Source organism: Corythoichthys intestinalis, chromosome 16 (assembly GCF_030265065.1).
Source record: "Corythoichthys intestinalis isolate RoL2023-P3 chromosome 16, ASM3026506v1, whole genome shotgun sequence".
Taxonomy (NCBI): Eukaryota; Metazoa; Chordata; class Actinopteri; order Syngnathiformes; family Syngnathidae; genus Corythoichthys; species Corythoichthys intestinalis.
The window spans coordinates 13,774,184-13,794,831 of record NC_080410.1 but is presented as its reverse complement, the minus strand read 5'-3'; the positions used below and the strand labels follow the sequence as shown (position 1 = coordinate 13,794,831).

The following is a 20,648-nucleotide window of genomic DNA, read 5'->3' as shown; positions in this document are numbered from 1 at the left end:
ATCAGATTTTGCCTGCACGTTCTTAACAAGGTGCCCTACTTCCACCCTATTGTTCTCTTGTATAACATTTTGTCGTCGAATTGTCTGACTGTCCAAAATGGCAGCGCTTTTAGGACTGCGTGCTTGCGTCTCTGGTAAAATTAGACGTACCCCAACAAATTTTCAACATTCTTGTACTGTTTTGTGTTTCTGATTGTTTGTTCACTCAATCCGTGTAGTTGCGAACATGCATTTGTGTTTTATTGTAGCCTTAAACATGCCAGGAAAACGTAATGATGCTCCCTATGCTCACAGCACAGCAAGGTCACGTTACCGGTGATTGTAAGCTAACATTACAGCTAACTAGAAGGAAGAAAGTGATCGATTAATTCATTTACATTGGAATTTATTTTAAGGTTGATTTAGAAATGTCTACATATTGCCATATTTTCAGAGAACTTAGTTATAATCAGTTTGGTAAGACAGTAGTTTTGCCAGAACCTGCTTAGGCTTTAATGGTGTGATGGTGCGCTTTTGTCAGGTTGTTAGACCAAATAGGATTCTCTATCCAGAAATAATATTACATTATCTTTTTCTCCAGCTCTTCATTTGTCCTCACCTAGCCTGGTGCAGAGCTCATTTAAATTAGTGAGTGTACACGCACTATCCTGTACAGAGTCAATAAAATAGTCATCTCTAATTTTCTTTCATCTTTTATTTTACAGTGTGCTCTGCCTCTGAGTCGGCGGACCTTTGCTGCAGAAGCAAAGAAATCTTACAGCAGAGAAAAGCCCCATGTCAATGTCGGAACCATTGGACATGTTGACCATGGCAAGACTACCCTAACTGCAGCCATCACTAAGGGTAAGGATGTGCATCTTATCCGGGAAATGATTGCATTTAGAATGGCTGTATCGTGTAAGGCTGAACATAACCCTTTCATGCATTAGTTTTTTTAATGCTTACAAGGCCCTCCTTTATTTGTTTTGCTTTCATTGACGGCGCCAGACGTCCAGTTCATTTTAACTGGAAGGGGCAAATGAACGTCCAACATTCAATTAATTCAAATTGGGAGGAGTAGCTTTGAATGCTAATGTTTGAGTACCATTGACAGTAGGAGTGGGAACCTCTTGGTACCTCCCGAGACGATAAAATTTGCGATACAATGCTCACGATAACGATAATATGACGATATGGCGATACAACGATTATCAATACGTTGGTCAGGAAATCATTCTAGGATATTCTATGAACAACTAATAAACAGAAAAACGAGCTTCTGCTGTGAATTGGAATGAGTTTATCACGAGTAGACGTCCAATCCATTTGAACTGGGGGGGTGGCAGCGAATGAACGAACCTGCCATCCCTCCCACTTCAAATGGATTGAACGTCTATGGCCGTCAGTTGCAGCCAATGCCAGGCAATTAGGTAATTTTGGGGCATTTAAGGTCATTTACCTGTTGATTTTCAGTTACTTCCTGTTGATTTTGGGGTATTTTATGGGTCACTTCCTGTTTATTTTGCGTTACAGAACAGGAAGTGACCTGGGAATCACCCAAATGAATAGGCAGTGACTCAAACTCAACAGGAAATGACCTGTAAATGCCCTAAAATGAACAGCAAGTGACCTGTAAATGCCCTGAAAATCGGACAGAATGACTGAACGCTCTGGTTTTGAATAAACGAACGTTCCCAATCTAAGTGGATTGGGCGTCAAGCGCCATCAATGCAGCCTTAGAGTTAATTGAGACACTATTATGCTGGAAGATTTTGCTAGCAAATTGTTGGTTCATTTTTTTTAAGACATTGAGACCTTTTTAAAACGATATTTCGATTCTTGGCAGGAACATATCGATTTGGGATACAAAGTATCACGATATATCACCATTTACTGTAGATATATTGTCACACCCCTTATTGACAGCGCTAGACGACCAATTCATTTTTATTCGGCAGGACTCCAGACTCACACTTTTTTTACTAGGAGCACAGTGGCCACTAACTTAAAATTGTAGGGGCGCAAGCAGAAGATTCAGGGGTGCTCACTGTAAATCGACATGCAAAGTTTCCTTTAATTTTCACTGTTTAACTATGAATGCTTTCATAATAAATGCATGCAGCTACAAACTTATGAATCTATATTTTATTCTCTATACATTTTGACACACTGCTTACAAATTAGGTTAACATGGGAATTATTTTCAGGGAGACCCAGCTGTAACATGGATGCGGAGTGTCCCATTTATGACAAAAAACAAAAATATACATGAAAAAGAAGTTTGATTAAAAGCAGAATCTAAAGATAGTCATGGGTTCAGGTCAGGGGTCGGGTATATACAGTGAGGAGGAGAAATATTTGCAACCCTTGTGATTTTAGAAGTTCACCCACTTAGAAAATAGGTAGAGGTCTAAAATTTCAATCGTAGATGCATTTCCCCTTATGGAGACATAATCTAAAAAAAAAAAAAAAAATCTGAAATTCACTTTGTATGATTTAAATAATTTATTTGTAATTTAGTGGGGTTCAGAAGTATTTGTACCCCTTATAAAATCTGTGCTAATATTTAGTGCAGAAGCCTTTGTTTGCAATTGCATAGGTCAGACGCTTTCTGTAGTTCTTCACCAGGTTTTCACGTATGGAAACAGGGATTTTTGCCCATTACTCCACACAAATCTTCTCTTGATCTGTCAGGTTTCAGAGCTGTTGTTGAAAAAAAAGTCTCAGCTCTAGCTAAAGATTTTTTATTGGATTGAGGTCTGAAGACTGGCTAGGCCACTTCAGAACCTTGATATGCTTTTTACGCAGCCACTCCTTGGTAAGCTTGGTTGTTCATCATTGTCGTGTTAGAAGATCCAGCCACGACTCATCTTCAAGTTTTTGACTGAGGGAAGGAGGATGTGGCTCAAAAACTGACGATACATTTCACCATTCATCCTCTGCTTTATACAGTACAGTCGTCCTGTCCCCTTTGCCAAAAAGCAGCACCAAAGTATGAGGTTTCCACCCCCATACTTCACAGTTGGGGATGATGTTCTTGGGATTGTACTCATCATTCTTTTTCTTCCACACACGATGAGTAATGTTTGCACCAAAAAGTTCTACTTTGGTCTCATCTGACCACATGACTTGAGACCATCGGAACCAAAAAAATTAATCTTCGTCTCATCAGACCATAGGACATGGTTCCAGTAATCCATATCTTTGTTGACATGTCTTCAGCAAACTGTTCGCAGGCTTTCTTGTGTACCGTCTTCAGAAGAGGCTTCCTCCTGGGGTGACAGCCATGCACACCAATTTGATGTAGAGTGCGGCGTATGGTCTGAGCACTAACAGACTGACCCCCCACCTCTTCAATCTCTGCAGCAATGCTGATAGCACTCCTGCGATGATCTTTCAAAGAAAGCATTTGGATGTGATGCTCAGCACGTGCGCTCAGCTTCTTCGGACGACCAACCCGAGGCCTGTTCTGAGTGGACCTTGCTCTTTTAAAACGCTGGATGATCTTAGCCACTGTGCTGCAGCTCAGTATCAGGGTGTTGGCAATCTTCTTGTAGCCCTGGCAATCTTCATGTAGCGCAACAATATGTCTTTTAAGATCCTCAGAGAGTTCTTTGCCATGTGGTGGCATGTTGGAACTTTCAGTGACCAGTATGAGAAAGTGTGAGAGCTGCACTACAAATTTGAACACACCTGCTCCCTATGCACTCCTGGACCTAGTAACACTAACGAGTCATATGAGATTTTGGAGGGAAAATTACAAGCAGTACTCAATTTGGACATTTAGGGATGTAGTTTCTAAGGGGGTGTACTCACTTTTGTCGCCAGGGGTTTGGATATTAATGGCTATATTTTGAGTTATTTTGAGGGAAAAATAAATTAACTCTATTTTATAAGCTGCACACAGACTACTTTTCATTGTGTCAAAGTGTCATTTTGTCAATGCTGTCCCATGAAAAGATATACTGAAATATCTGCAGAAATACGATGGGTGTACTCACTTTTGTGATACACTGTATCACCATATCGATATACCCCTAATCTTCAGTGCTCGCTGATGCTGGTGGTGCCAACTTTAAAAAGTATGAGGAAATCGACAACGCCCCTGAAGAGAAGGCTCGAGGAATCACCATCAACGCCTCTCATGTTGAATATACCACAGCCAACAGACATTACGCTCACACGGACTGCCCCGGTCATGCTGACTATGTTAAGGTAAGCTGTTGAAGTGTTAAAAGAAGCCGCAAAATTTTACCATGACATGCAATTGCCCAAATTTTAGAGTTTCTACGTTATTATTTTATATTTGCTTTATGTTGTGAGGCACAATGTCCCCTTTTTTCAGAACATGATCACAGGCACCTCTCAGATGGACGGTTGCATCCTGGTGGTGGCGGCCACTGACGGCCAGATGCCCCAAACGCGCGAGCACTTACTGCTGGCGAGGCAGATTGGCGTAGAGCACGTGGTGGTGTTCATCAACAAGGCGGACGCCGTGGATGACAAGGAGATGCTGGAGCTGGTGGAGATTGAGATCCGTGAGCTTCTCACGGAGTTCGGCTACGACGGCGACAACACGCCCGTTGTGATTGGCTCTGCCCTTTGTGCCCTGGAGGTTAGTGAAGGCAGAATTCAGCTTCGAGAATCTACCGAATGCGGCACACTTATGTCTTGTCTGACTGAAATGCTGTATTTCAGGGAAGGCAGCCGGAGCTTGGCATAAATGCAGTTCTGAACCTTCTGGAGATTGTGGATTCTTATGTACCGTTGCCCAAAAGAGAACTGGAAAAGCCTTTCCTTTTTCCCATCGAAAGTGTTTATTCAATTCCAGGTATGAACTCTATAGTGTTAACCCTTTCATGCATAAATTAAATATATTTTTTCCCTTAAATGTTTTTATTATATTCATATAGGATAGGGGTTTCAGACTTGTGGCCTGCAAGACAGTAGTTTGCAATACCCATATGGCATCCAATTGTAGTATTACTGTAAAAATAATATACAATTAATTTTAAATGAGTGAATAATTTGACTGATCTGTTTTAGGGGGACAAAAATGAATGGTAATCAATTAAACCAATAAAAAAATGCAAGTTAAAAAAAAAATATATATATATATATATAAATAATTCCAAATAAAATAAAATAAATTTAAAAAATTGAACTTCAAAAATGAATTAAAACACATTGGAATCAATTAAAAAAAAAAAAAAAAAAACAGGAATAAAGGTAAAAAAAAAATAAAGGTACTTGATTTCCAGACGATGCATTTAATGCCAGGGAAATTACTACTGTAATCTTCCGTAAAACTTATAATGGTGTGTATTTGTTTTATTAATGGCAGTGCACTAAATACGAGACTTTGAGATTGTTATGCGGTCCGCAACCTCAGCGTACGTCAGCGACTCGAGTTGTCGCCATGACGGCATTTCCTGGTTATTCGCGGTTGTGCAGGTGAGCGGTAATATGCAGAGATGTTGAGGTGTACATTTAATCAAATGGATGGAAGATAGTTTATTTACGAGGTGGTTGAACCCTAGTGATAACTACAGTGCCCGGTGAAAATTAGGGATGTGACAATATATCAAAAAGGTGATATATCACAGTACTTTGTAACCCAAAAGGTTATCGATATGCTCCCACCAAGAATCGATATATCGTTTTAAAAAAGTGTCGCTGTTAAAAGAACAAAAACAAAAAGAACCAACAGGTTGCTACCAAAATCTTTCATTAGTATAGAGGTAGCTCACTGGCTTATTTTGACCGGATTGGACGTCTAGCGTTGTCAGTGGCAATGAAACCAGAGCATTCTCAGCCAGTCTTTCCAGGTCACTTCTTTTTCATTGTAGTGAATTTCCAGGTTGCTTCCTGTTGATTTTGAGTCACTTCCTCTTCATTTGGGGACAGTCTTGTGTCACTTCCTTTTCTGTAACCCAGGAAGTGACCTGAAAATGCCTCAACAGGAAAAGGAATTGATCGAAAATCAACAGGAAATGATGTCAAATGTCCCAAAATGAATTCTCTTTCTGGCATTGGCTGCCATTGACGGCCTTAGACAGCCGTTTTAAACGGATTAGATGTCTACTGGCAGAGGCGTGCGAAATTTCCGATTCTTAGATTATTCGCGATTCGGTCGTGGAAGATTCGAGAACGATTCACAAACATCCAAATTCCGATTATTGAAATATGCCAAATAAAGCGGAAATAAAACACAGCGTGGTCTTTGGGACTCAATGAGGAATGGACCGACAATTTATGCCGCTAGATTAAAAAAACAATAATACCTGACTGTGGCAGACAGTTGCTTCAAACAACGTCCACGTTGCTACAAACTACGTCCACATAATGCTACGGTAGATATTTTATGCATATAGATCTAGATGCGAAATGATGGACTCGTCGGCGTTAGCACATGTAAAGAGAACTAGATGCAAAATGACAAACTTGCCGGTGTTAGTAAACAGCCCAAGTAGTAGACTTCTCGGAAAGACTTGTAGTGAACCTTCCGAGCGAACCTAATTACGGTAACTTTTTATCTACAATACTCCTAAATTGGCAACATATTGACTTATATCTCTCTTTAAATGATGAAGCAGTTTTAAAACGTCCACATGTCGAAAGACAGAAGGGAAATTATGGAAAAACGTGAGCAATTTTAACAACTTTAACGGTTGATTCACAACATTGAATTAATTGAATGAAGTTTAAAGCTGCTGATACAGAATGGGGACTTGAGTATTTTATTTACTGTTTTGAACTGTTAATTTGATAAGGAAATAGTCGTTTATTTAAGCTGGAGAGGATTTTTTTACAATTTTTGTAACTAATGTACGAAACATTAAAAGCAGCTAATAGCGGGGGGCCAGTTTGGGCGGGGCACCAAAAATCGATTTATAATCGAATCGTAGCCTCTGAATCTTAATCAAATTTTTAGGTGCACCAAGATTCCCACCTCTAGCTACAGTACTAGTGATAAATTCGCAGCAGAAGGATGAAAATAGCTTGTTTTTTCTGTTTATTTGTTGTTTGTAGAATATTCTAGAATGATTTCCTGATTGTTGGATCGCCGTATCGTAACGCTTTTATTGCAAATCGTATCGTATCGCAAGGTACCAGAGGTACACCAACAGTTTTTCCTTCATCAAAAGTTGTTGCGACATGTTAATGTCTTAAATTTTATTTTGAAGGTCTTAAATATGTCTTAAAAAGCATTAAATTGGACTTTAAAGGGTGCAAGAACCCTGTGTTGATTTCCCTCTTACCAACTACCACAACACATACTCTGTGACCTGGGCTGGCAGTGAATGATACATTTTGAATAGATGTCCACTATTCTTGAAAGGGTTAACAAGGAGAACAATGCTCAATTTAGATTGAAACTGTCGAATACTTACGGTAACTATTTGTCTATGATGGAAAACACTCAGGTGACTTGAAGTTCCGCTCTGAGACCCCCAATTTCGCCAAATTTTTAAAATTGTCCTTATGCATGTGTGATACATCATTGGAAAGCTTAAAATCTCAATTTTCCGGGAGAAGAAAAATTTTGAACAGGAGGGTATTTAAAAAAAATATAACATTTTTAAACAGCAAAACACTAACTGGAGGTGAGCATTGCATACTTACCTTGTTTCGATCCAAGAACTCCATGTAGCATGTATCATCGAGTGTCAAGACACAGATGTGAATGGCCACAGCCGGATTTTTGGGGGATTTTATGGGTGAAACATGGTACTATAAAAAGGGTCGCGATGCAGAAATCGCAGACATCTAGAAGTGGTCGAAATGTTCTTTTTCAAATATTTGCCCTTTTAAACGTTTTTTTTTTCTTTTTTTTTCCCAGTTTTTCTTTGTTTGGATCGATAATTTATCATCTAACATACCGGGGTAAATACGACATTAACGAAACAATAAAATTAAGCCATAGTTATGAGGTAGATATCCGTGACTTATTTACAGGCACCATTTTTTTTCATTGTGACGTAATTTGTATAAAAGTTTAAAATATGCGAGTGAATAATTTTTTAAAGTCGTATTTTTTTTTAAAAACAAAATATTAAACATCAATTAATGATTATAAGCTAAAAATGACAGACATTTTGAATAATAGATATAATTACTGAGCTTCTTTTTATGGCTGGGTTGAAACAAAAGCGGTTGCGCGACGTCTGTAAACGGGGGTATCCAGGGTAAAACGGACAAAAATAGTTCGGGGGCTTAATGCGGCATGAATCTGCTATGGCAGCGTGTAGACATATTGTTCTATGAAGCACAACAGTTCTTTAGGCTTAAAATACAGCAGTTTTATTTATATCATATACGCCAATCGATCGGGTCAGATCACGTCATTTTCAAAGTATCGGAATCGGCAAAAAAATATCGGACATGCCTTTATTTAATATATATATATATATTTTTTATTTTTTACTTTTAATTAAATCGTTTTCTAATTGTATTTAACGTTACAGACATAATTTGTTACACTCATCCAGAGTCTTTAGTTTAGGCTTAAGGTAGGGTTATCAAAAATATCCCGATAACGGCGGCAATTATTTTTAAAAAAATGTGTCACGTTAAAATAATTAACGCAATTAATGTATGCGCTGCACGACCCTCTCACTCATTGTCGCGCTCAATTTGTAATGACGCCGTTTTACCTATATAGAGAGATAAAAGGCAGCACTAAATGAGTAGAGTGAATTTTGGCAGCCTTTGGAGCCTTTCTTTAATTGGCTAAAGCCTTGCAATCCCTCTCCCTATGATTAGAAATGTCATGGGAAGCAATGTGAGGGAGCAAGGTGGCAATTGATCTTTGTCTTAACACCTTAAGTTATTTCCCAAAGCAAAGAAGATATATCCATTGGTAGCACGACACACAGTCATGGTTCCACTTCCCATCATGGTTCCACTTCCCATCATGCATTGGGGCATGGCTGCAGTATCATTTACTGAAAGCTCAACAAATACACTAGATGGCAATATTTAGTCACAATATACAAAGTCATAAGTCTTTCTATCTGTGGATCCCTCCCACAGAAAGAATGTTAATAATGTAAATGCCATCTTGAGGATTTGTCATAATAAACAAAAGTTGGATGTATATATTCGTCCGAGTTTTATTCATTTTTTTTCTTAATGCATTGCCAAAATGTATATGATCGGGAAAAATTATCGGGAATGTTTGGAATTGAATCGGGAGCAAAAAAAAAGCAATCGGATCGGGAAATATCGGGATCGGCAGATACTCAAACTAAAACGATCGGGATCGGATCGGGAGCAAAAAAACATGATCGGAACAACCCTAATTATATATATTATTATATAATATACAGTGCCTTGCAAAAGTATTCGGCCCCCTTGAATCTTGCAACCTTTCGCCACATTTCAGGCTTCAAACATAAAGATATGAAATTTAATTTTTTTGTCAAGAATCAACAACAAGTGGGACACAATCGTGAAGTGGAACAACATTTATTGGATAATTTAAACTTTTTTAACAAATAAAAAACTGAAAAGTGGGGCGTGCAATATTATTCGGCCCCTTTACTTTCAGTGCAGCAAACTCACTCCAGAAGTTCAGTGAGGATCTCTGAATGATCCAATGTTGTCCTAAATGACCGATGATGATAAATAGAATCCAAATGTGTGTAATCAAGTCTCCGTATAAATGCACATGCTCTGTGATAGTCTCAGGGTTCTGTTTAAAGTGCAGAGAGCATTATGAAAACCAAGGAACACACCAGGCAGGTCCGAGATACTGTTGTGGAGAAGTTTAAAGCCGGATTTGGATACAAAAAGATTTCCCAAGCTTTAAACATCTCAAGGAGCACTGTGCAAGCCATCATATTGAAATGGAAGGAGCATCAGACCACTGCAAATCTACAAAGACCCGGCCGTCCTTCCAAACTTTCTTCTCAAACAAGGAGAAAACTGATCAAAGATGCAGCCAAGAGGCCCATGATCACTCTGGATGAACTGCAGAGATCTACAGCTGAGGTGGGAGAGTCTGTCCATAGGACAACAATCAGTCGTACACTGCACAAATCTGGCCTTTATGGAAGAGTGGCAAGAAGAAAGCCATTTCTCAAAGATATCCATAAAAAGTCTTGTTTTAAGTTTGCCACAAGCCAGCTGGGAGACACACCAAACATGTGGAAGAAGGTGCTCTGGTCAGATGAAACCAAAATGGAACTTTTTGGCCACAATGCAAAACGATATGTTTGACGTAAAAGCAACACAGCTCATCACCCTGAACACACCATCCCCACTGTCAAACATGGTGGTGGCAGCATCATCGTTTGGGCCTGCTTTTCTTCAGCAGGGACAGGGAAGATGGTTAAAATTGACGGGAAGATGGATGCAGCCAAATACAGGAACATTCTGGAAGAAAACCTGTTGGTATCTGCACAAGACCTGAGACTGGGACGGAGATTTATCTTCCAACAGGACAATGATCCAAAACATAAAGCCAAATCTACAATGGAATGGTTAAAAAATAAACGTATCCAGGTGTTAGAATGGCCAAGTCAAAGTCCAGACCTGAATCCAATCGAGAATCTGTGGAAAGAGCTGAAGACTGCTGTTCACAAACACTCTCCATCCAACCTCACTGAGCTCGAGCTGTTTTGCAAGGAAGAATGGGCAAGAATGTCAGTCTCTCGATGTGCAAAACTGATAGAAACATACCCCAAGCGACTTGCAGCTGTAATTGGAGCAAAAGGTGGCGCTACAAAGTATTAACGCAAGGGGGCCGAATAATATTGCACGCCCCACTTTTTAGTTTTTTATTTGTTAAAAAAGTTTAAATTATCCAATAAATTTCGTTCCACTTCACGATTGTGTCCCACTTGTTGTTGATTCTTGACAAAAAATTAAAATTTTATATCTTTATGTTTGAAGCCTGAAATGTGGCTAAAGGTTGCAAGGTTCAAGGGGGCCGAATACTTTTGCAAGGCACTGTATATAATATGAATATATAATAATATATTTTAAAGATGGGTGCAAGAGCAGAAACTGCTTTTATAGTCTTGTCTGTGTTTTCCGCCTTATATATTTTTATCCACAGTGCTGTATAACTGTAATGTAAAAGGCAATTACAACAATAATTCTGTATAATAATTCTGGAAGAGTCCATGAAAGCTGAGCATCAATTTGCTTAATACCAAATATTGGTAAAAACTTCTGAAGCTGCAACAGCATTCTGTTTTGTATGTGTATGTAAATAATGCTTTATGAAAAACTGTATTTTGTGCAACGTTATGTGATTCAATTGTTTTGAATGCGTCCTGTTGGTTTTCATGATCAGGCAGGGGCACAGTAGTTACTGGCACCATGGAGAGGGGCATCATCAAGAAAGGGGATGAGTGTGAGTTTGTGGGTCACAATCGCAGCTCCAAATCTGTGGTTACAGGTAAGTGGAAGAAACTAGAAGAGTCGCATAGAAGTTTTGATTTCCTCATTTTATTTGAGCAAGTTCAAAAGACTGCAATATAATCAGATGTAACTGGTGTTGGTGGTGTCGGGCTCAGATATCGAGATGTTCCATAAGTCTCTGGATCGGGCTGAGGCTGGGGACAACATGGGTGCTCTGGTCAGAGGCCTGAAGCGGGAGGATGTGAGGAGAGGGATGGTGATGTGCAAGCCGGGATCTATCAAGCCTCACCAAAAAGTCCAGGCTCAGGTTTGAAATGTTATAATGTTGCGTGACGTACTCGTGTACTCAGAATGCTTCTTTTACAGTGTACCACGGATAGAAAGACATGTAATTGTTAACTTGTATGTTATGTAGTTGAATGTTGGTACGATTTATAATTAATTTGATATTAAAACCTCTCTTAATGTTTTCGTTCTAATAAAATTTGTAAAATTATTTTTACTAGTACAGTAGGTCACCATTGTTATTGACGCCGCAGGGTGGTGACGTCAAATGGGTTCGCTGCCGGCCTTCCTGTGTCACTCTTTAACTACATAAACATGTCATCAGTTCTGCCCTTCCAATTTGAACCCTAGTTGAACGTTAATGAGAAGGACAGCAAAAGCAAAATGAACAGGAAAGACGGGATGAGACGAGTGACGTTCATGTGTCAGATTCGCTAGTAACAGCACTCTCTATTGACGAGAGCAGGAGAGCGTTTGATGTCAAAAACTGTTTGCAGATCTTCACGGTAAACTGTGTGATCCAACTTATTCTAATATGGATAAAGTTTGCATCCAGAGCTGTTGTGTGCTTTCCATGTGATTGGGTATACAGTGAAACACAGCAGTTTGATTATTTTTGCTGAGAGCCCGTGCATCACAGCACACGAAAATGTTGATGCAGTTTGCCTCTACCGAGACGTCTAAGGGGCTCCTTGACCGAGAGAATGCTGCCTTACATTATTTTTGTCACGTAAAAGCAGATATCCTGATTGTTGCTCATCCTGCCGGTGTTCAGATTTATCAGATGTTGCTCCCGAAGCTTGCTCCCCGGTGAATAAGTGACACGAAAAACGAATAAATGCATTAAACTTAGTTTGACCACCCGCTATTTGTATCATTTTATGCCCAACAGATTATAATGACGCTTTATTTTGCACATCAAGATCTAAGAGGCAGAGAAAGGCGAGTGGACACAGGCGTTCAGATCTGTAGCTCGGACCGCGCCGACTCGGCAACTCTTCGTTCACATATAGTGAAAAGACAACAAAAATAATATTCATATCTCTCAAAAAATAATGTTCACAAAACGAAAAGTGCCTCAGTCTGTATTAATGAGGCCCTATTCTCACACTGTTGAACAACAATGCAAAGAGAACTTGCATTCACAAATTAACAATCAAAATAGATATGCAAAATACACATAAAACTTACTCAGACTTTGGTCAAACTCTAAACATTTTAGCAAGTCGTTTAGCTCAGCAAATACAATGAATGGAAATATTTAGTCAGAATATACAAACAATGATGCTGGGAGCTATTATCAATCGTCTTGCCGTCAAAACATACAATTGAACATAAGGCACAATAGACCCGCTCTGGGGAATAAAAAGAAAACTACAGTGTCTGTCAAGGGACAAAACGCTCTCATAGGCTTGATCTCTAATTTAAAACTCGCCATTGACACCTTGTGGTGTATTTAAATCGCTACCTTACATAGTTAAACAGTGACACTGAAAGTACGGTCAGCGTGGCCATGTGACGTCACCGCCCTGCGACGTCAACAACAATGGCGAGCTACGAGTTAATTTTTTGGTTTGAAATTTTGTAAATTTTATTAAAACGAAAACATTAACAGAAGTTTTAATGTCAAATTATTATAACTCGTACTAACATTTATCTTTTAAGAACTACCGTATTTTTTAGACTATAAGTCGCACCGGAGTATAAGTCGCATTTTTTGGGGGGAAATCTAGCACCAAGAACAGACATGTCATCTTGAAAGGCAATTTAAAATACAATAGAGAACAACATGCTGAATAGGTGTACGTTATGCTAACATTACATGACGCCAGAAGTTAGATTGGGCCTAAAAAATCCAGTCCGACCCGACCGGCCCTCGGGTATTAAAGCTGGACACGGCCCAAGCTCAATCAATTACCTTGATTTGCTTGCCCGAGCCCGAAAACCCCCGAAATTTTATTTTTGAGCCCAAAACTCCGCCCGAAAAGCGCCAAAGCGACACATTCGTTTACATTCAGCGAAGCCGACACATGTTTCTGTATGGCATCTTCAACAATCAATTTGAATCCTTTCCATACCCCACTCCTACTGCAGTTGTTTGCTTTTCAATTCCCCTGTCTTTAGTTTGTTTTTCACTTGTAGCTGCTCCATATTGAAAAAATAAATACCAAGATGCGGACTCGTGGAGGGCGCCAGGGCGGGAGGGGAAGATTGAAAAGGGAGCTAGGCCACTGCGTTCACATGCGCAGGCATGCACAGCGCTTTCTCTGTTTTATCCAAATTATATAGTTTATTTAACATCCATACATCGTTTTAGTATAAATATATGAATATATATATATATATATATATATATATATATATATTTTTTTTTTAAAAAACTTAGCGAGAGAGAAGTCTGCCCGACCCGACCGTAAATAATCACACATAAGTCGCTCCAGAGTATAGGACGCATAGGACGCGGACTTATTGTCTGAAAAATACGGGTTCATGTCTTTTTATCTGTGGTTCTCTTTAAGAAGTTCTACTATTTGACCAGTAGGGCGTGCCCTCCCAAATTCTTTTTTCGTTCGTTTTGGGATTTACAGGTCTACATTCTAAGCAAGGAGGAGGGAGGACGACACAAACCGTTTGTTTCCAATTTCATACCAGTAATGTTCTCCCTAACGTGGGACATGGCCTGCAAAGTCACTCTGTCTTCTGACAAGGTTTGTGCTTGTGTTTTTTGTAATTTAGGGCTAAAAGAAATACAGCAAAACTTTTTATGGAGCCTTTCAAATTCTCTGAGCAATTAAGCCAACGTGATGAAAATGACTTTTTTTTAGTTAATGTTTTTTATATATTTTAATTTAGTTTATGCTTATCGGAGCAGAATTTTGCCCCTGGGGAGCAATAAAGGACTAATTGCACATCAGTATTGAATGAGTAAAATGAATTTCTCGCTAACTAGTTTGCCAAAACTTTGCAACATGAAATTCAAAATTTCAATTAGATTAAAATAATTAATTAAAATTAGGGCTGTCAAACTATTAAAATTTTTAATTGAGTTAATTACAGCTTAATAATTCATTAATCGTAATTAATCGCAATTAATCGCAATTCAAACCATCTATAAAATATGCCATATTTTTCTGTAAATTATTATTGGAATGAAAAGATAAAATAGATAGATAGATAGATAGATAGATAAATTTATTAACAGACTCAAGGTCCAAGCCACAACCACACAATACAAGGGAACAAACCATACAAAACTAAAAACAACATAACAATAAAAGAAGGTAAACTACAGTGATACAAAAAATTAGGCCATCTATTGGCCCAGTTTTGAAAGGCACCTATTCCAGTGCTTCCAGAACAGTGACAAGCAGCGAGTAGAACTATGTAAAATGTTTGTCAGGCCCCAGACAATCACATTTTCAGAACATTTCAAACGATTAATAAAATTAAACATTAGCACCCTTAGAAGGGCCTGGAGAGTATTCACCCGAGCAGATACAAACATTTCAGAGGCACTGCACCATCTGGGTCTTTTCAGCAAGATTCTCAAAGAATCATTGTATGCCACTTGCAGTCTCTGAAAACTTGTCTTAGTGTAATTTGACCACAGATGCGCAGTGTAGAGGGGAGTACAATAAGCCTTGAACAGGGCAAGCTTGACCTCATCAGAGCATGGACCAAATTTTCGAGAGAGAACATTGGCTTGGACATATAATGAGCGACACTGTCGCAATATGTCCTCGTTGTCAGTCAGAGTGTCCGTGAGCAGATGACCAAGGTATTTTACCTGACTACAGGACTTTAAAACTTGACCAGACAACTTAAAATTAGGGAAAACCAACCGTTTGTCCTCTTTGGTTCTTAAAATCATAATGACACTCTTTGATTCATTGTATTTAATGTTGTGTAACTCCCCATACCCGGAACCCACATTGAGTAGCTGCTGTAGACCTGCTGAGCTTGGGCTAAGTAGCACACAATCATCTGCATACATTAGATGGTTGACCACCGAGCCACCAACCATGCAGCCATTTCTACACTTATTTAATAGTTTTGACAGGTCATTCATATAAAAATTGAATAAAATTGGAGACAAAATGCTCCCGTCTGACCCCGTTGGTAACTTGGAAGGGGGCAGACATACAGCCGTCCCACTTAACCTGCATAGTTTGATGAGTGTACCAATATAAAAGAATTCTTATGATGTCATTGGGAACTCCCGCTTGGCTTAATTTCCTAAACAACTTCCCGTGGTTTACACGATCAAAGGCTTTGGAAGCATCTAGAAAACACATAAACATAGACGAGTTTTTCCTCAAATAGGTGTTGACCAATTCTTTTAAAACATAAATACACATGTCTGTGCCATGCCTAGGTTTAAAGCCAAACTGATTATCTGAAGAGTTTATTAATGTACTAACTCTCTCCAGCATGAGGAGTTCAAATACCTTAGAGAGAACACTAGCAAGGGCGATAGGTCTGTAATTGTCCGAGCTGCTTACTTTCCCTGCTTTATCCTTGATGACAAGGACCAGCATCACCGACATCATAGAGTCGGGAAGACAGCCGTGAACCATAAAGGAAGTAAAGCAGAGTGCAAGAAGTGGAGCTAGCCTCGGACTAGCATGCATAAGATGTTCGGCAGATATAGAATCCATACCTGTGGACCTATTAACTGATAAGTTCTTAATGACGTGAAACACCTCATGGGTCTTAATTGTGCACACCTCTTCGACATTGTTCACTTGATAGTGTTCAGTTGGTACACAGTTAAAAAGATTTTCGTAATGCTGTTGCCAGAAAGCAGCTATTGCATTAGCTCCCGAGAAGCCATCAATTGAGCAAGGTAAGCAGGGTTTGCAATTAGTAGCAAGCCTCACCTCCTTCCAAAAGGCTTTAGTGTTGTTACAAAATAACTTCTTGGCCCTGGAGTCTGCCCTCAGTTTTTGTTCGTTCTTTTTGATGTACCGTAGAGCGTATTTATATTTTGCATTCGTACACTTCTTATATTCAAATATGGGGCCCTGCCTGGGTCTACCTGCCGAAGCCCAAGCCTTGGTAGCTTCACAGGCTTCTGCATAAAATTCAGCGACATAAGTGTTCCAGCCAGGCCTAATTCTACTCCTCCTATGTGTACTAAGGGGTTTACTGGCAGCAAGTAGTGCTGACACAATGTGATTATACATTTCCATGACATCTGTTTTATGATTGGGATCACAGCAGTTATTGTTTCTACACATAACTGCTTGCTTGGGCAGATTTAAATTACTCAGCAGTACATCGGTGTCGGAAGTATAGGAAGTAATGTCATCGTTAGAAAGAGAAGACCAGACTACCAGATCTGGGTTAAAATTTCTCTTCGCTTTAACAGTATTCGGGACATTAGCAAAACTTATAACCATCTTCACAGGGATGTGATCTGAGGTAGACATGTTATATAGAATTTCCATCTGTGCCAATGACGTGTGAGCATCCACTGTTGATATACAATGATCTAGCCATGATGTAGTGTGCCATGCCTCACTAATATGGGTGTAGCTGCCAGAAGGCAGGAGCTCCCTACTGGATAGAACCAACCCATTATTCCTACAGAGATGATTCAGGTGGTTAGCAAACAAGGAGCCGCTATCTGAAATGTCAGCATTAAAACATTAAGACACAAGATGGATGTATACAGTGCCTTGCAAAAGTATTCGGCCCCCTTGAATCTTGCAACCTTTCGCCACATTTCAGGCTTCAAACATAAAGATATGAAATTTAATTTATTTGTCAAGAATCAACAACAAGTGGGACACAATCGTGAAGTGGAACAACATTTATTGGATAATTTAAACTTTTTTAACAAATAAAAAACTGAAAAGTGGGGCGTGCAATATTATTCGGCCCCTTTACTTTCAGTGCAGCAAACTCACTCCAGAAGTTCAGTGAGGATCTCTGAATGATCCAATGTTGTCCTAAATGACCGATGATGATAAATAGAATCCACCTGTGTGTAATCAAGTCTCCGTATAAATGCACCTGCTCTTTGATAGTCTCAGGGTTCTGTTTAAAGTGCAGAGAGCATTATGAAAACCAAGGAACACAACAGGCAGGTCCGAGATACTGTTGTGGAGAAGTTTAAAGCCGGATTTGGATACAAAAAGATTTCCCAAGCTTTAAACATCTCAAGGAGCACTGTGCAAGCCATCATATTGAAATGGAAGGAGCATCAGACCACTGCAAATCTACCAAGACCCGGCCGTCCTTCCAAACTTTCTTCTCAAACAAGGAGAAAACTGATCAGAGATGAAGCCAAGAGGCCCATGATCACTCTGGATGAACTGCAGAGATCTACAGCTGAGGTGGGAGAGTCTGTCCATAGGACAACAATCAGTCGTACACTGCACAAATCTGGCCTCTATGGAAGAGTGGCAAGAAGAAAGCCATTTCTCAAAGATATCCATAAAAAGTCTCGTTTAAAGTTTGCCACAAGCCACCTGGGAGACACACCAAACATGTGGAAGAAGGTGCTCTGGTCAGATGAAACCAAAATTGAACTTTTTGGCCACAATGCAAAACGATATGTTTGGCATAAAAGCAACACAGCTCATCACCCTGAACACACCATCCCCACTGTCAAACATGGTGGTGGCAGCATCATGGTTTGGGCCTGCTTTTCTTCAGCAGGGACAGGGAAGATGGTTAAAATTGACGGGAAGATGGATGCAGCCAAATACATTCTGGAAGAAAACCTGTTGGTATCTGCACAAGACCTGAGACTGGGACGGAGATTTATCTTCCAACAGGACAATGATCCAAAACATAAAGCCAAATCTACAATGGAATGGTTAAAAAATAAACGTATCCAGGTGTTAGAATGGCCAAGTCAAAGTCCAGACCTGAATCCAATCGAGAATCTGTGGAAAGAGCTGAAGACTGCTGTTCACAAACACTCTCCATCCAACCTCACTGAGCTTGAGCTGTTTTGCAAGGAAGAATGGGCAAGAATGTCAGTCTCTCGATGTGCAAAACTGATAGAAACAGACCCCAAGCGACTTGCAGCTGTAATTGGAGCAAAAGGTGGCGCTACAAATTATTAACGCAAGGGGGCCGAATAATATTGCACGCCCCACTTTTCAGTTTTTTATTTGTTAAAAAAGTTTAAATTATCCAATAAATTTTGTTCCACTTCACGATTGTGTCCCACTTGTTGTTGATTCTTGACAAAAAATTTAAATTTTATATCTTTATGTTTGAAGCCTGAAATGTGGCGAAAGGTTGCAAGATTCAAGGGGGCCGAATACTTTTGCAAGGCACTGTACATTCAACATACGGTACATAAGGACTGTATTTGTTTATTATAACAAAAATCAACAAGATGGCATTAACGTTATTAACATTCTGTTAAAGCGATCCATGGATAGAAAGACTTGTAGTTCTTAAAAGATAAATGTTAGTACAAATTATAGAAATTTTATATTAAAACCCCTCTTAATGTTTTCGTTTTAATAAAATTTGTAAAATTTTCAATCAAACTATAAACTAGTAGCCCGCCATTGTTGATGTCAATAATTACTTACGCAATGCTCATGGGTGCTGAAGCGTATAAAATCAGTCGCACCCAAGCGCCAGTAGAGGGCGGCAAAACTCCACAAAACACAATTAACAAGTGGGCATTTCACTGTACTGTCATTTAAATCTGTCTGAGCGGGGCATGTGCGTTAATTGAGTCAAATATTTTAACGTGATTAAAAAAATTAATTACCGCCCGTTAACGCGGTAATTTTGACCGCCCTAATTAAAATAAATTGGAGAACTTTAGTGCATTTTTACCACTATACATAATTCATTAACTCTTTGGCAATGACTATTCACTGCTAGCTTTGACATCTGTTACTGTCAATGGAAGCTAATTCGTAAAAAAGAATTCTCAGTCTTAATTTTGTCTGTCATACTGAAGTAAAATGCAACCAAATGTTGTCCCTTTCAGGAAATGGTGATGCCGGGGGAGGACACGTCCTTGATCCTCACACTGCGACAACCAATGGTCCTTGAAAAAGGTCAGAGGTTCACTCTCCGAGATGGCAACAAAACCATCGGCACCGGCCTGGTGACAGACATCCTGACGACGACAGAGGAAGATCAGTGGGTTTAGTAGGGTTAGGGTGTCAGGATAGGGCGGGGTAACGGGGCAGGGGTTTGAAGACAGGAAGTTGGCCTAAATGAATACTGTAATCCTACAAATTTACAAATACACAGGATACACATAGCATCATCCCATATGTCGCAATACTCCAGTCAACCAAAATATTTGTAAAGTTAAGCCACTGTGGTTGTAGTGAACAGCCAGTCTGCTTCTGTCATTTATGTAATAAAATGTATTTAATAATTTTGTTTTTATTTTTTCTTCCTCCTACATATTCGCCAATGTTCATGTGAAACTGGAATACAGCATGTGACTCTACTAACATAACACATGAGGGCAGTCTTTTGATAATTGATAATTGTAGTCGGTCTCCGGAAGGATTGATTCCTTTTAGTTTTTTTTCTTTGCAGGTTTCTCAGTTTGACAATGTCCTACTAATAAAGATATCAACACAAATCTGTACCAAAAAAGTTTGTTAAATAAGCAGACACTAATGAATATAAAACATTTTTCATACTAATGCAACTGACAACGCATAAAACGAAACATTGAATTCCAACTGTCAAATGACCCAGATGTTGACACATTCTAAATGCTAGAATAAAATGTTGAAATGCATTACTGCCATTCATGGAGTTTTGTATTTAAAAAAAATCTTGGTTATCAGCAGCTGTATTTTACACAAAACTTATTTTTTATAGTGCTAGCGCAACACCATTTTTGGGCTCATGATACCATTTCCTGTGTGGTCGGGTGGATACTAGGGTTTGGAATCTGGCATGAAGTCGATTCGATATATATCTAGATACACAGGTTACGATTCGATTAAAAAACGATACATTTTTAAGGCCAAGCGATTCGATACGATTCGATACAGTGTAAGAAC

The 20,648-nt window shown here is 39.2% G+C and overlaps 1 protein-coding gene across 2 annotated transcripts; it reads left to right on the top strand.

Annotated features, from left to right (window-relative positions):
• Positions 1-47: 47 nt before the first annotated feature.
• On the top strand, positions 48-20,359 carry tufm (Tu translation elongation factor, mitochondrial). Of its 2 annotated transcripts, none has more exons than XM_057817791.1 (10): positions 48-134; positions 581-627; positions 705-843; positions 4,028-4,194; positions 4,325-4,594; positions 4,678-4,810; positions 11,285-11,389; positions 11,508-11,659; positions 14,226-14,345; positions 19,607-20,358. In XM_057817791.1, exons 1-10 carry the CDS (start codon positions 98-100, stop codon positions 19,769-19,771), a joined length of 1,335 nt encoding a protein of 444 aa, XP_057673774.1. In that variant the 5' UTR covers positions 48-97; the 3' UTR covers positions 19,772-20,358. The 2 variants fall into 2 exon arrangements, with proteins under 2 accessions (XP_057673774.1, XP_057673773.1); XM_057817790.1 differs by lacking the exon at positions 48-134 and adding an exon at positions 261-321 and having other exon boundaries at positions 19,607-20,359.
• Positions 20,360-20,648: the final 289 nt, after the last annotated feature.

Bases quoted from the DNA above. Each gene is read 5' to 3' on its own strand.
- tufm (XM_057817790.1), top strand. From the start codon at position 273: ATGATGCTCCCTATGCTCACAGCACAGCAAGGTCACGTTACCGGTGAT. The intron at 11,390-11,507 runs GTAAGTGGAAGA...TGTCGGGCTCAG, and splicing joins CTCCAAATCTGTGGTTACAG to ATATCGAGATGTTCCATAAG. The intron at 14,346-19,606 runs GTTTGTGCTTGT...TGTCCCTTTCAG, and splicing joins TCACTCTGTCTTCTGACAAG to GAAATGGTGATGCCGGGGGA.